At 42.9% G+C, this 14,976-nt stretch overlaps 1 protein-coding gene across 4 annotated transcripts in view; it reads right to left on the reverse strand.

Moving 5' to 3' along the window:
* Window positions 1-14,976, reverse strand: part of REPS2 (RALBP1 associated Eps domain containing 2) — a 104,015-nt gene that overhangs the window by 18,125 nt on the left and 70,914 nt on the right. For 3 of the 4 annotated variants that reach the window (XM_076356950.1, XM_076356942.1, XM_076356933.1), the window contains exon 14: window positions 4,081-4,145. In XM_076356950.1, coding sequence (XP_076213065.1) covers window positions 4,081-4,145 — 65 coding nt within the window. Of the gene's footprint in view, window positions 1-2,300; window positions 2,670-4,080; window positions 4,146-14,976 lie in introns of those variants that run through there. The other variant, XM_076356958.1, reaches the window with a different exon arrangement.

The raw sequence follows: 14,976 nt of genomic DNA on the forward strand, positions 1-14,976 counted from the left end.
GTCTGCACAAAAGTTTTGGGGCCACCTTAATGCCATTTCTCCTTGATGACTCAAGTTTACCATTAAGCTAGGAACACAGGATCAGGAAAAGTTATCCAAGCCACTGAATCCAGTCCTCTACGAGCCCACAAAAAACCACAGTAGATATTTCAACAAGCTACAGGTTATCTGTTCTATACACCACCACTCAGGGTGTGGGGGGGACGATGGGGATGACACAAAAAACCCTAAAAACTTAAAAAACCCAAAAAATTAAAAAAAAAAAAAAAAGAAGAGTGGAAGAGCCATAACTATAGCACGTCATGAGAAGTGAGCAAGAGAGGTAAGGCATTGCCAGTGTCCTAAGTCTGTACAATAGCTTGCAGCATATTAAATATTTATGGTCTGAAGAAATAGGGAAACTGATACAGATAAAATTATCCTTCAATCCAAGCAGCTACTGCAGACTTGCTAAGTGTGAGATATGCTACTAGGGATTACAGAAGGTGTCAGTGAAGTTACACACAGGCATACACACAGCAGAAAAAGGAAAACGCTTCAAAATAACGTATTATCCAAAACAAAACTGTAGTCTTTGTATAAGCCTATTTCTATACATAATGTTTCCAAGTGCCCTTTATAGAATTTAGGCAAAACTTGAATTACTTTTTTTTTTTAACAGAAAAGCAATACGAATTGATTCTAATAAAGCATTTCATACTGCATTTCACAGCATCTTACTGGAAACATCAATTCAAAATGGCTTGCAGCACAGAGAGATATGGCTTGGAATTTGGGTTAAAAGATCGTAAGTTGGAGATAAAGGTGTATTCACATTATGTAAACTTGCCCTTTGTCCATCTTCATTTATTAAATTTAGTATAGTCACGATAGGGACCTCAGAAGAAAGGACCACTGCATTGGAGACCTGTCTGGTGAATGCTCTGAGGAAAACTTGGGTACAGTTTGTGGGCTGATGCAAAGTCGATACAACGCTGGACTTTGGCAATGGAGAAAAATCCCGAGGAGATGGAGCTACCATAGCCTTTTAGAGGCCACCAAGAAGAAAGAAACACAGAGTTAATCCACCAACTCTAAAACCCATCGTAGAGGTAAGAGGAGATGCAGCCACACCTGTAAAGGTGTCTACCCGTCAGAGGTGTGGAGGAATGGTGTGGGCCTGCAGCAGCAACCCAGAGCTGAGAAGCCAGCCCCGCTGCTATTTCCCCATAAACTGGCCAAGTCCTCGCAGTATCCCAAGACTCGAGCCTCTCACAGTAAGCCTGTGCATCCACTGAGCTCTGGAGTCAAGGCCACAGCAGTATTAGCTCTAAGTTTTACCTTGTGCTACACTCACCCAGGGATACAGTCCTTCTCCCTCATTATTCAGCTGACTGCACTATAGAGGTGGAGTTGGATGTGGACATAATTTAGTAAGTTTGTGATATGACTAGAGACGTTTGTCACACTCTGAATAACCAGTGTTTCAGTAACTTACTGAGCTTGATTACCTTGGAGGTTCTGACAGGAAAAATAATGTTTTCCTAAAGGTTGAAACAAATTCTACTAAAAACAACAGCAACCCCGGACCAAAGTCAAGATGCCATTTCTATATTGCTATTGACTAAGCTCACAGAAGGACTTCTGCTCCACTGAAATGTAATACCTACCCCTTGATACCTCTCTTTTATGCACTTTGGCCTTTACATCCCATGAGCCCTTTAATCTCACTCTAAAGAGCCAACCGGTCCAGGCTGCTTCTCAGCCATCCATAGAAAACTGTAGTCCTCAGAAGAAATGATTTCCCTCTCCTCCTCCATCAACTGATTTCCAAAGCCGAGCCAAAATAATCACACCACGAGCATACTTACGTGGTGCACAGTCACGTGAAATATGAGGGGCTCGCTTCATTTCCAAGCTACATTTGTCATTCACAGTGCTTAACTGCAGGCATATAGCAAAATGTTATGGCGATAAAAAAGGATTTTCAATAACATTGTTGAAAAATAAGTTAAAACAGAAATTTAAGAAGAGTTTGGTAAATCCTGAAACAGGAAAAAGCTGAATATGTCATTTCAGTATCATGGCTTTTCTTCAGTTCTTGACCCTGCCTCGGTTTTTAAAGCAGATCCCTCCTTCCAACTTCTTCATGCTCTTTAAATCAAGGGCCCCACTGGACTAATGTAATCCATATGCTTACTATTGTTTACGTGCTATTCATAAGGGTCAGCTCAGCTGAATTATGACCCCACTACACATGCTTCCCTACTGTCTGTTACCTTTATCACAGAAAGGCACGCTTGGAGAAAAAAATAAACAGAATGTGATGAGCGTGAAGTTTATTACGTTTTCAAGAACTGTTTTTATGTACATTTTTGCTAGACGTCAGAACAAGAATATTTTTATGAGATACTTGATTAAATATCTTTAAAAGTCATCAGAAATAAATTAGATGTAAGTGATGCATGTAAGCAAAGCATCAGCTATATATTCATTACTGAGTAGACACAGAAGCCACTCTTCTTTCTTTCTTTCTTTCAGAAAACAGACTTTTGTATTGGAGAGGACTGGATCAAGAATTTCACATGAGAATCTTCTTGTGTTTATCGTTTTAGAAAGGTCCTATATTCTGCATGGCCCAGTGCAGGATGAGCAGCTGGTTCAGGATTTGTGATGTGGTAAGGAAGCTGCTGGACATGCATAAATAAATTAACATCTCTCCTTGCTGCCCTGCTACAGAAACACAAATCTACCACAGGACAAGAAAATGAACAATTAGCAGAACCTTGCTTGAAAACAATGGGTTTTTTCCCTAAGAATAGGATTTGTTATATTTACTGCTTTTCCCGATGGCAGTGAGAGGGCTTGCAGTGCATGGAGCTGGCGCACTGTGCCAAGTCCAAGCAGCGGCAGGAGGGCCGGCGCGTGTTGCAGCAGCAGCTGCTGCAGGCACAAGGAGGCAGGGAGCCGCACCGCGGGATCGGGGCAAACCAGAGGGAAACACTGCTCACCAGGGAGCGTTAGACAAAGCGGGAACGTGATGGGAGCACTAAGGAGCATGTGGTGTTAGCAACATGGCTAATGCCATAGTGACTCGGGGGAAGCACGCAAGCTCAAACCAGAACGCTCTACAGTCCTCAAGGTAGAAACTAGCTGCACTCAGATGCTAAAAAGGGCTGGGGAGAGGAAGAAAGCAACGAGCTGCTGGTGGAGCTGGGGGCAGCGACAAGCCTTTTATCATTTCTATCCTAAGCACTGTGCAGCAGGTGGTGTTCAGCAGCCGACTCTTAAGAGTAGGTCCAAAACTCAAGTGAGGACTGTTTCTGGCCCAATGAAGGTGCCTCACCAAGTTTTTATATGTAAGGGGCTGTCAGCTCCCCTGTAGACTTGTTTTCTATTATACACCTCACCTAAAGGAGTAATATATGAAGCATACTGCTGCCTAAGACTTAACAGAGCCAACAACATAAAAAGAACAAGACACTGATCCTCCATCATTTCCTAAAACATGAAGAAGTATCTGGATGCAGATACACATGGTTTAGTCAATTTGCATTGTGCTGTGGCTGCGTGATGCTCTCAAAACAAACAAACAAAAACCCACCCAGAAAGCAAAACAAAAGCATGCCACTAATGGTTTGAAACTTAATAACATAACTGACACGGCATTCGCTTCCTTTCGGCATTATTTTTCAAACCCATGGGTGAAATATACTCTTTCATGCCGTGGCCCCCTTTAGCAGATGCCCTCTGAGCATTTGAAGCTTGAGAAACAAACAGCACGTATCAAGCCCATGCCTTTCAGGCATGAAACTCTTATTAGCAGACTAGCCTTACTAGCCTTTAATTTACAGTTTTGTCTAGTGGGTGCATGTCAGCTCCACTACAAAGGGATTTAATTAGTCTGTAACTTGACATTGCAACACACCGGCTAGACAGACCAATGAAGAAGGACGTGTATGGAACTGCAGAGCAAACTGCAGATTTGCATTAACTTGGAAGCAAGAACAACAGCCATGTCCAAGCCAACTTGTGCTAACCACTGTAACAGTAACATAAATAAGCGAGTAATACAGCAAAGTGCTAAACCTTTGTCCATACCTGAGACACAGGAGGTCGAGGGGGCAGTGCAGGTGGTGGTGGGGGCAGCCAGCCAGACCTCACAGCTGAACAGCGAGTAAAGGAAGGGAAAAAAAAAAACAACAAAAAACAAACCCACATTAATTTAATTCCAAATAAAACCAGAATTAATTTCCATGTGAAAAGGCAGCATTCAACATTTTAATAACAGAAACCAAACCTGACTTTTATTGAGCAAACCCTGTTTGAAATAACTTCATGAGTAGTGAATAAGCAGTGATTTAATTGCCGTAAAAACCCACAATGTTATGATAAAAAGCAGAGATGGAAGCCAGTCAGCCACAAAAGCTGTGGCTAAAGCAATCCAATTCTAGTTAAAGAACCCCAGAAACAGGGTCTACTTGTCCTTGGGACTTTGCTCTTTGTCATTAACATTATTGCCTTTTTTTAAAAGTGATGCTTTGCCATCCAATGTAGACATTAGCATTCACTCCAGATAAAACACACTATGTGATGGAGTGCAACCTTAAAAAGAAAACATCTGCCATGGAATTAATAGGACAAAAGCCTAAACGAACCAAAAAGAAATCTGTTTCTTTGGCTTTATGTTTTATATTTGCATATTATTACTCACTGGAGGTATGTCAGAGGGAGGAAGAGAAATAAGGGGAGGAAGACAAACCCTAATGGTCAGTTCAGGCCCCTTTAACATAATGCAACGTCAGCTTTTAGTTTGAGCCAGCACAAAGTGGAGGGTAACAATAACATAGGTCCAGCCACTGTATTTCTCAGTTTCCTTAAAATACCTAAAACCCATCACGGGACAAAACTACAGGACAGATGATGGCTTCCAAAGGCAGCTGCAGAGAGGAGGACTAAGCTAGCACAGAGACACCAACCAGGACTGGTGGGAGTCCTTAGGTGGGTTACCCTCCCCAAGCTCCTGTCGCACTGAGTGCTCAGCACTTGCACTAGCAAAGATATCAGACAGTCCATCTTGCACTGGTGGTTATTTGTATAGCAAAAAAACCCCAACAATATTAAACTTAGAAATGCCTTTTACCACAATAATGCTAAGCAAGCAATTATTTTTATACGCTTTTTATTTCCATGCGTATTTTAAAAAGCCACCAAGACCATTACAAGCCCTGTTACAGCTTAACCATTTACATATCTTATACGCCAAGTCTAAAAACGTCTACATGGTTGAAAATACAAAGACAAAAGATATAACCATTAAGGACAACAGTGACATGAAGTAAAAATGTGTGGGTGAAAACGTTGAGAACAGTCATATCGACTATATACAGCTCCAGAGAGGCTTATTAATACATTGGGTTTTTTTACATCTTCTGTATCATCATCTCTTGAATCAAAATGAAGCCTAATATCACTACACACAATGCCAAGGAGAGAGGTAGAACAATTAACACCCAACTTAGGTTAAGCAAGGGAGCCACTAACACCTACAGGTGTAAGAGATTTGAAAAAAACATGGTCTTTAGGATCCTCTCTCTTGCATTTGATTAGTTCCATTTGTAAGGCCACTGCAATACCAGCATGATACTGTCACTACATTCGCCATCTCTTCTGTGCAACTAATCTTTACAAAGGAACAGCAGAGTAAGAAACCTTCTTCTCCTGTAGTCTGAACTTCATTTACCTGAGCACTGGCAGTGGCTTTGGCAATTACAGCTAATAACAGTATTTGAAAACACCATCTAACTCAAACACCAGCACTCTGTAGGTCCATCAGCTGCACGCTATAATAGCAGACAAGTACATACGCTCAACGTAATACGTTTATCTTCAGGAAACCTTGTGGGAGTCGTGTTACGACGCTCCATAGAAAACACCTGCATGCACCTTACCCTCCCACCACCACCAGCGATTATCACTGCGAGGGTATCATCTCTGCTCTCCAAACAGCTCTAATGTCATGGGGGGAGCACTAATCACGCAATCTTCCTAACAAGCCCCTGGCAGCCCAAAAACAAAGCTATGGAGTGCACTGCTGCCACGAGCACGGGGGTCCCTGGGAAGGGGCACGTGGGGCCGGGGTCTGCCGGCAGGCACCGGCCCCAGCAGCTCCCTCGGCCCTTCCGAATGTACGTAACCCCCTCCAGGGTTCATCATTTTTGTAAGTGCTGGCTTACACTCCGGCAGGCCCTCAAAAGCTTTATTGCAAGAGCTGCATCCATTGAGAACTGGCCTCAACTTCAGCTCCAGAGGATACACTTACTCTCCTTGCTCCCCGATTCTTCAAACCCAGTGATATACCTAGAAAAGCAGCAGGATAGTCTTTATGCAGAAAGGCGCTGGGCTTGCTGGAAAAGCATCTCCTGAAGTGGTTGCACACACTGTGAAAACCCAGAAGTCTCCTGGGATTTGGCCCACAAAATTCCAAAGGGAAAAGTAATTTTTCTGTAAGACGGTCAAATTAAAAAAACCAAAAAAAAACCCAAAAAAACAAACCAAAAGGAAAAAACCCCCACACCAAAAAAAACCACCCCCAAAAAACCACTTCTTCAGCTTTCAAAATACAACATATATGAATGAATAACATTAAGGAAGTTAGATGCTTACGCTATGTGCATTTGACCCAGTTTCCTCTTTTTAATCCTGCAATTTCTAACTTAAGCCACTCATGAAGTACTCATAAAATTCCTGCTGTTGCAGAACATCTTCGGCCTGTTAGAAGGAAATCATGTCTATGTGAGCACAATTGCTAGAAGAAAGTTAGTTGACTTTTGAGGACTCATAACAACTTATAAAAAAACCTCACTTTTTTTCCCCACAGAGCAATGAAAAAAAATTTCATGATAGATGCTGCATGCTTCAGCCTTCTCTAGTGTCGCTACCCTAAAAGAAGGCAATATTAACAGATACTCATAGGTTTTTATGTGTATCAGCAGGTGACTTGTAGTATTAGAGTATTCCAGAATGCCTGCCTTCCTGGGAGACTGCCCTGCGCAGATTGGCTCTCGCTGTTAGAGATGGCATCACTATACTAGCTCTGAAAGCAAACCCAAATACAGGGGGAAGCCTGTTTCCAAAATGAAAGCAAGTACCCTGGGAACGAGCAGCAAACAGACAAATGTCGTATTTCCAGGTGCACACCCCACAGCTGGGATAAGCTGCATGCCATCGCTCTTTGAAAACAAGTCTTCACACCCTGCGCAAAAGCAGAGGGAGCTGGAGGGAGCAGGATGAGCCTCGCACAGGTCGCCTCATTACTGAGCAGCTTGGTAGCATTCTGTCCTGGTTTCGACTAGCATAGAGTTAATTTTCTTCCTAGTAGCTGGTGTAGTGCTGTGTTTTGGATTTAGGATGAGAATAATGTTGGTAACACACCGATGTTTTAGTTGTTGCCGAGCAGTGCTTACACTAGTCAAGGGCTTTTCAGCTTCTCATGCCCTGCCAGTGAGAAGCTGGGAGGGGGCACAGCCAGGACAGCTGACCCAAACTGGCCCAAGGGATATTCCATACCATGGGACGTCATGCTCAGTATATAAACTGGGGGAAAGCTGGCCAGGGGGGTGGACTGCTGCTGGGGGACTGGCTGGGCATCAGTTGGTGGGTGGTGAGCAACTGCATTGTGCATCTCTCGCTTTGTATATTACTACTACTATTTCAATTATTAAACTGGTTTTATCTCAACCCACGAGTTTTCTCACTTTTACTCTTTCGATTCTCTCCCCCATCCCACCGGGGCGGGGGGAGTGAGTGAGCGGCTGTGTGGTGCTCAGCTGCTGGCTGAAGTTAAACCACGACACATTAACGCCAGGGTGAGCCATGTACAGTAAATATCAGAGATAGCACTATTGGAACAGCCATACAGGTACTAGTAAAATAGATTTAAGTATATCCAGTATCCATATCACATGTATTCCTGTAAATGATAGCATTTTCACGCACTAGTAACTCCCACAAAGATAGCGATAAGGCTTTCAGTTCAAAAATCATGGCTCTTTACTTAGCATGTTTACATTTTAAGGCAGATTATCTGCATGGAAAGCTTCCAGGACCATTTTTCTGCCCTATTTTGGCAATTACAAAGGTCTGATAGCACTAACAGGACACCACACTAGATAAAAAAAACCAGGTTTTCCAATCTGAAGCTAGATTAAAATTTTAAAACAAACACCAGGCTGTAATGCTACACTCTGAGAACAGGCCACGCCACCCTATCTGGCCACGCCGCTCTGCCTCCAGCCTCCCTAGCAGACAACACAAATCCTCAGCACTTTCATTACCCACGGTAGTGAAAAATATCAATCATGGTGACCATTCAAGTAGCTCCCTTACCTGACTTACTTGATCTAGGAAGAGGAGACCAAGGAAAAACATAAAATTATCACAGTCCAGTCAAACCTATGGGAAGTAGGTCTTTAGCTCACCAGGCACAGCAGCAGGGGAGGATGCCAGAATTGGGGTGGAACAAATTTAGGCCCTTGGGATCCTTCAGAGCAACCTGTAAGAGCAACATGCTGCACCTCCCTCACCCAATGATAGTCACTTGTCCTCTTGTTTCTTAGTATTGAAGAAAACTTCCATAATACGCTGAGCTGCTGGGTGCATGCTATTTTTTTAAATTAATTAATAATAGAACAGCAGCATATAAAACTACATTTCCTGAGACATTTCCATGTCAAGTACTTAATTTCATTTCCGTTCTTTATAGCTGTCTTCCTTCTTGGTTTTATGTGTCTATCACTTTACCCTGGGTATCACCTCAGACAAGTTAGAGCTGTGGGGTAAAAAAAAAAAAAGTTCTCCTCCTTCTCATCTGAATCGAACACTTTCATAAGCAGTGTCCTGAAAGAGGGTGGTTTTCCTGGGTCAAGGGCCGTTTTGTACCTTTCTAGCCAAAGTGAAACTAGATACCGCCTACCAAAGGAGGCTGACCGCATCTCACATCAAAACCCTACACACCTTTCATCCCATGATCAAAAGGGCACCCAGAGTTTGGTCGCTCCTCTTATTTCTGTCACCATTCCCAACGGAGAAAGAGGCCTGCGTTTCTCAGCTCACACAAAGGGTGCAGCCCTAACCAAACCCAGCCTAAATCCAGGCTGACCTGGATCCAGATGGCCTAAATCCAGGTTCTTGCTTCTGTTCTGCTTCCCCACCACCACCCCTTCTGCAACTGGGTGGGGACCATCCAGGGACTTAAACTGGGAGAAAACTCTGATAGGGTTCCTGGGTAGAGTCTGGCTGATGTGTTTGGTATTTTCCAAGTGGATGCTACAGCACTGTTGGATTAAGGGAGAGGCTGGTTGCACGGCAGATTTACATCAGTTTACGCTGCTTCAGAGTGCTTAGCTCCCAGATCAGGTTTAACAAAGACCAACCAATTCATTTTATCAGGAAGCAAAGGATCTGTAAAAGATAAGCCAACAGAATGAATTATTCTTCAGTTCCCCTAACTACCTAAGGCTTCGGTTCCTTAGGTAGTTTGGGAAGCCGGCATTTTCACCCTTCCACTCTGACGCTATTTTGGAGAGTTTTTTGAGAAACTTTTCCTGCTTCTGCTGCCAAAGACAGACCGCAGAAAAGTTCTGTCTAAGCTGGTTTCTGTTCACCTCCGTCTTACAAAACTTCCCTTCTTGTTCGCTGAAATTGGTACTTGGATATCCCATAATACTGTTCTCTGCACTCCTTCATTTATTTACATTCCAGACAACAGCGTTAGTAAGGTGATTGCAAAATAACTGTTTTTCAAGAAATCTGATTTATTAATTCTCACTACTATGTCTGCAGAAAGTTGCAGCAAGAAAAAAAAATTAAAGCTGTAGCCAGGAATGTAAATTTAATAAAGGATTCTAGTAAGGCGGTTGTGAAATATCTATTTATCCAGGGATCTGTTTCAATAATTCTTACTAACGTTTCCTCAGAAGGTAATAGCAATGCAAAAAAAGATTTTAGACTCCTGATATTAATTTTGTTATCAGGTTTGTAGAAACACTGTAGAAAGCATCGCCAGTGCCAGAATAACCTCTCTTCTCACAGTTAGTTTTGGGAACCTGCTCAGCAGCAAAGCTTCATGCATCACAGCGAGTGATACACGCACCTGACGTCAGAGACACACTCTTGTTACAGGTGTTTCACGTGCTAATCATAAAGAACATCAGTCATACCTCAATTGCATGGAAAATTATCCAAGTACTTTCCAAGTGATTAGGAAGAGATATAGCCAGGCCTTAAGCAATTAATGCTTCTGCAGTATGAACTCGCAGGTGTGACTTCATTTAGGACACTGGTGTGCTTACATATTTGATGGGTCACTTTCAAATCAAACAAGCAGGACACTATTAAAGGTGGTTTTTTATGATGTCTTTTTTTAACACCCTATCCAGGAAATTCAGCATGTTTTATGTAAAAAGCTGTAAAACAGATTTTTTTTTTTTACCACCTGTTTTCTGTTTTGTGTCATATATCCACAACATCTGTATTTTTAACCTCCTGTCCCTCATTTTCCCTAAACCATTTCATTTTCTAGTTACTGTTTTCTCTACCCCTTCCTTTTCTGTGTGTTTCTATTTGGGGACTGTTTCTCCCTCCCCCCTCAAACGAAACTATTCATGATTTTGTTCCCTCTTGCTTCACGTTTAGCTTCATTCTCCACCCACAGGGAGGCACAGTCCCTCCACCTGCCTCCCACGGATCCATGTTGCCAGAGCTCCTCACCTCTGGAGATCCCGGTGGGAGTGCTGGAGGCTCCGGCACGTGCTGCCTGTGCCCATTTCCAGCACAGATCAACTCGGAGCAGACACAGGGGAGCTGGGAAGAGCGATGAGCTACCACCCACCACCCCTCCAGTCCCACTTGCCGCTCAGACACTTCTTCCTGAGGACATCTGCATCTCCAGGGTCTCCCCCACAAGGGAGGCAGCTTGTCCCCCTGTTCCACATGAGAAATAGAAGATCCTCTCTTGTTTAACCTGTAAAGCTGTTCTACGATGGACCAACATTTTTTCATGGAACAGAGTAACCCACATGGGATCATGAAAATAGGTCAGTGGGGTTGGTAGGGCCAGTCGAGAACATTTCAACCTTAACAATTTTCAGCAGAAAAGAGTTTTTGGATTAAAATTTCATTTTTAACAACCTGCAACAGAATGAAAACAGACTGTAAACCATTCCTCAATCCCAGAAAGACAAGAGCGAAGATTAGAAAAATGGGAAAAAATGTAAAAGAAGTTCCATTTACATAAATTGTCAAGAAACAGTTATACTTGAAAGGCCGATAATATTTACACCAGTTCGCATGCAAGTACTCTCTGGACTCAGCCCTTAGAGATAGATTTTTAAATTTTTATGTCTAAAAACGCAGAAATAAGTTACCCCATCAGATTCCTATCATGTAATAACCATTCATCCATTTATGTCCTCACTATTTTCACCAGCCTATTCAACCTTAATTATGTCCTTGTCCAGTTTGGCAAAGAAATAAGTTACCTAGTTGTAAACACAAATCCTTCATAAAAAAATTCTAAAAGGCTGAGAGGCATAAAACTCTTCCATTCAAATCAGAGGGAAGACATTCATATTTTATTCAGAATAAACTCAGTTCAGTGATCACATATATTCTGAAGGGGAACAGGACTAGAAGAAAACAGCAGCTCCAGTAACAGATCAGGAGCTGAGTCCCAAAATAAAAAAAAAATTAAAAAAACCTATTCTCTGCTTCAAAAAGCTGTTTTTGCAACATTTATGTTAAGAAAGCATTTCACAGTGTTTTTATTGCAGTGATACAGTGCCGGAGAAGAGTACGAACAGCAGCTTAATTTTGTATGCGTAAAAGACATTTTTAATTTAAATTGCAATTGTTGTTACAACCCTTACAACCAAAGATATTAACTTGACTGCACTCTTAACTCGACGAAGCTGGCAACATTAGAGCTCTTGTATACTGTGCAAACGATATTCAGCGAAATGGCATGTTTTGCTGATGGCATTTGCCATTATCGCTATTCTAAAATAAAGGTCCTTCAGAATCGTCATCTTCCTAATTTAACGTTTTAGTCTGATTAATAAACACAATGCAGTAACATGCAAGACAGCATAGTACTACAGCATGAGTAAAATCCAGCCCTGTCAGCCAAGAAAGTAGCTGGATTTTACTAAATCAAGACCAATACAAGAGCAGTGAGAGGAAGGGGTCCTGAAAATTAATGACTTACTTAAATTCACTGTGACCTAAATTCAGCATAAAAAAAAGGACATTACTGTTCTAGGGTCACTTCAGCTTTGAACCAAAAAGTTAGTTGAGAAATCTGTATTTATGGTAACACAAACAAAATAACCCCCTGGCATAACCCCTTAAAAGCTTGCCTTTAGTAACTAAGACTTGCAGACAGTTAACCTCAATAGATACAGGTATTCCCTAGCAAATACAATTAAGCATAAAAGAATACAGAAGATAATGCAGTAATCATACTTACCCAGGTTACATTTGGGAGGTTTTTTAGTACCCAGTTCCATGTGCCCAAAAGGGAAAGTCACCTGCATTTGGCTCACTAAGCTGAAACTATGATGTAGCTGAAAATACGATGTAGCTGAAAACAGATTGCTGAAAACAGCTGGCAACAGTATTAGGGTAACTATTTGGACCTCTTTGTATCAAAATGTCTATGACAACAGAGCAACAATCATTTTAATTCTCCAAATCCTCTTTCCTACACAGTTACAGAACTGTTTTATTTGATACGTGGACCGAAAACATTCAGAAATAAGTAAAATTTGGCTGTGGCTGGGCAAATATGAAAACCCAAAGACACCTCAACACACACTTACTATTCAGAAATCTCCACGCTTGGCCAGTAAAACCCACCAAGCCTGTACGTTGAAGGAAAGGTTGTGCTAATTAAATGAAGTAATGAAGGTTTGATGAACTAAAGGAAGTAACGAAGAGTCTTCTTCAAAGGTATGAAAAAGAGGATAAAATGTGATGCTGACCACCAGTCTTCCTCTAGCACTAACGAAAATGAAAGGGTGCAGAAAGAAGTTTGTACTGACTGACTTTTATGATAAAAGTACCACTGCAAACTGCGTGGGAAACGTGTATATGAAGGAATACAGAAGTGATGTGGGGACACATTTATATCACTTACGGGAATGCTGATGCACACCAATAAATCTGTTCCCTTGTTCCTTTTCTGTGAACACTACATTTAGAGCAGAGAGGATGTTTTCTTGTTTGGCAGCCATCACCAGCCCAGCAGAGGTAAGTAGAGGTTACAGATCTGACTGTAGTTAGGAAAAATCATCCGTAACAGAAAACACTGTACTTACAATAAAATGCTAGTTGTGTTTCCCCCTTACCAAGTGTGGTACTTCACACCTTACATTTTAAAAGGGAGAAAAAAACAAAAATACTAGCCCCACATTGCTGGCTGAAACCAGCACCCCCGAAGGAGCGAATCCAGGTGACAGTGATGTGCTAGATCAAATTTGTAGCTGTTATTGCTGTTGAGCTATTAATCGGCAGGCTCCTGTGCTCGCCATGGGGCTTCCTTGCCTTACTGTACGTTAGAGTCCAGTGCTTGTTAGTGGCTGCTTTTTGCTTTTGCTGCACTGCTGATCATCTTATTCTGCTGTGCCTGGGAACATTTTGATAACAGCAATGGCGATGCACCTAGGCTGGCAGATGGCCAGGGCATCTGGAGGCGCCGGAGCACCTCAAAGCGTGTGGCCATGGGTAAGCCCACGACAGAGCAGGTACACCCCTGGAGGGACTGCAGCCGTGGGTGAGGCCATGTTGGAGCAAGTTTACTTCTGAAGGGACTGTGGCCATGGGTAAGGCCATGCTGGAGCAGGTATATGTCTGAAGGCATTGTGGCCCATGGGTAAGGGCACGCTGGAACAGGTGCACCTCAAAGCGACTGTGGCTGTGGGTAAGTCTATGCTGCAGCATAGACTACCCCTGTACCCCATAACATACCCCTGGAGAGACTGTGGCTCACAGATAAGGCTCCGCTTGGAGCAGGTACACCCCTAAGGGACTGCAGTCTGTGGGTAAGTCCAAGCCGGAGCAGGGGCAAGGGGAGGAGTTCATTGCAATGTTAAACCTGATGGTCTGGTCCAAAGGGACCAGGGGTGGAGATTGTAATGGAAATACCTTTAAATTGTTGTAACCCAGGATTTGAGTTGTATGTTACGGGAATTTCTATAGCAGGAACCACCTGAACCAATGGAGGACAAGCCTTACAAGAAGAAATGCAAGTGCAGCTGTGACCCGACCTGAGCTGGCTTTGGTGCCCAGTAACTCCACACATCACACCACCGCTCCTGTCCTGAGTGACCACCGTAACAGATGGAGCCCAAAGTCATGGACTAAATGAACTCAGTGGACATTTTGTGGACATTTTACAAGGGTGGTCCATAGACTAAGGGAATGATATCTGCGTATTATATCAAAGGATGGGAAGGTGAGGGGTGGTTAATGAGAATGTATTGGATAGCGTGGGACCTGAACACGACATAAACTGCATGTAATAAGGAGTGGAGAATGTGCTGGTTTTGGGTGGGATAGAGTTAATTTTCTTCACAGTAGCTAGTATGGGGCTGTGTTTTGGATTTCTGCTGAAAACAGCCTTGATAATACAGGCATGTTTTCGTTACTGCTGAGCAGTGCTGACACAGAGCCAAGGCCTTTTCTGCTTCCCACCCCACCCCACCAGCGAGCAGGCTGGGGGTGCACAAGAAGTTGGGAGGGGACACAGCCGGGACAGCTGACCCCAACTGACCAAAGGGATATTCCACACCATATGACGTCATGCTCAGCATATAAAGCTGGGGGAAGAAGGAGGAAGGGGGGGACATTCAGAGTGATGGCATTTGTCTTCCCAAGTGACCGTTACGCGTGATGGAGCCCTGCTTTCCTGGGGATGGCTGAACACCTGCCTGCCGATGG

Source organism: Aptenodytes patagonicus, chromosome 1 (genome assembly GCF_965638725.1).
Source record: "Aptenodytes patagonicus chromosome 1, bAptPat1.pri.cur, whole genome shotgun sequence".
Classification (NCBI taxonomy): Eukaryota; Metazoa; Chordata; class Aves; order Sphenisciformes; family Spheniscidae; genus Aptenodytes; species Aptenodytes patagonicus.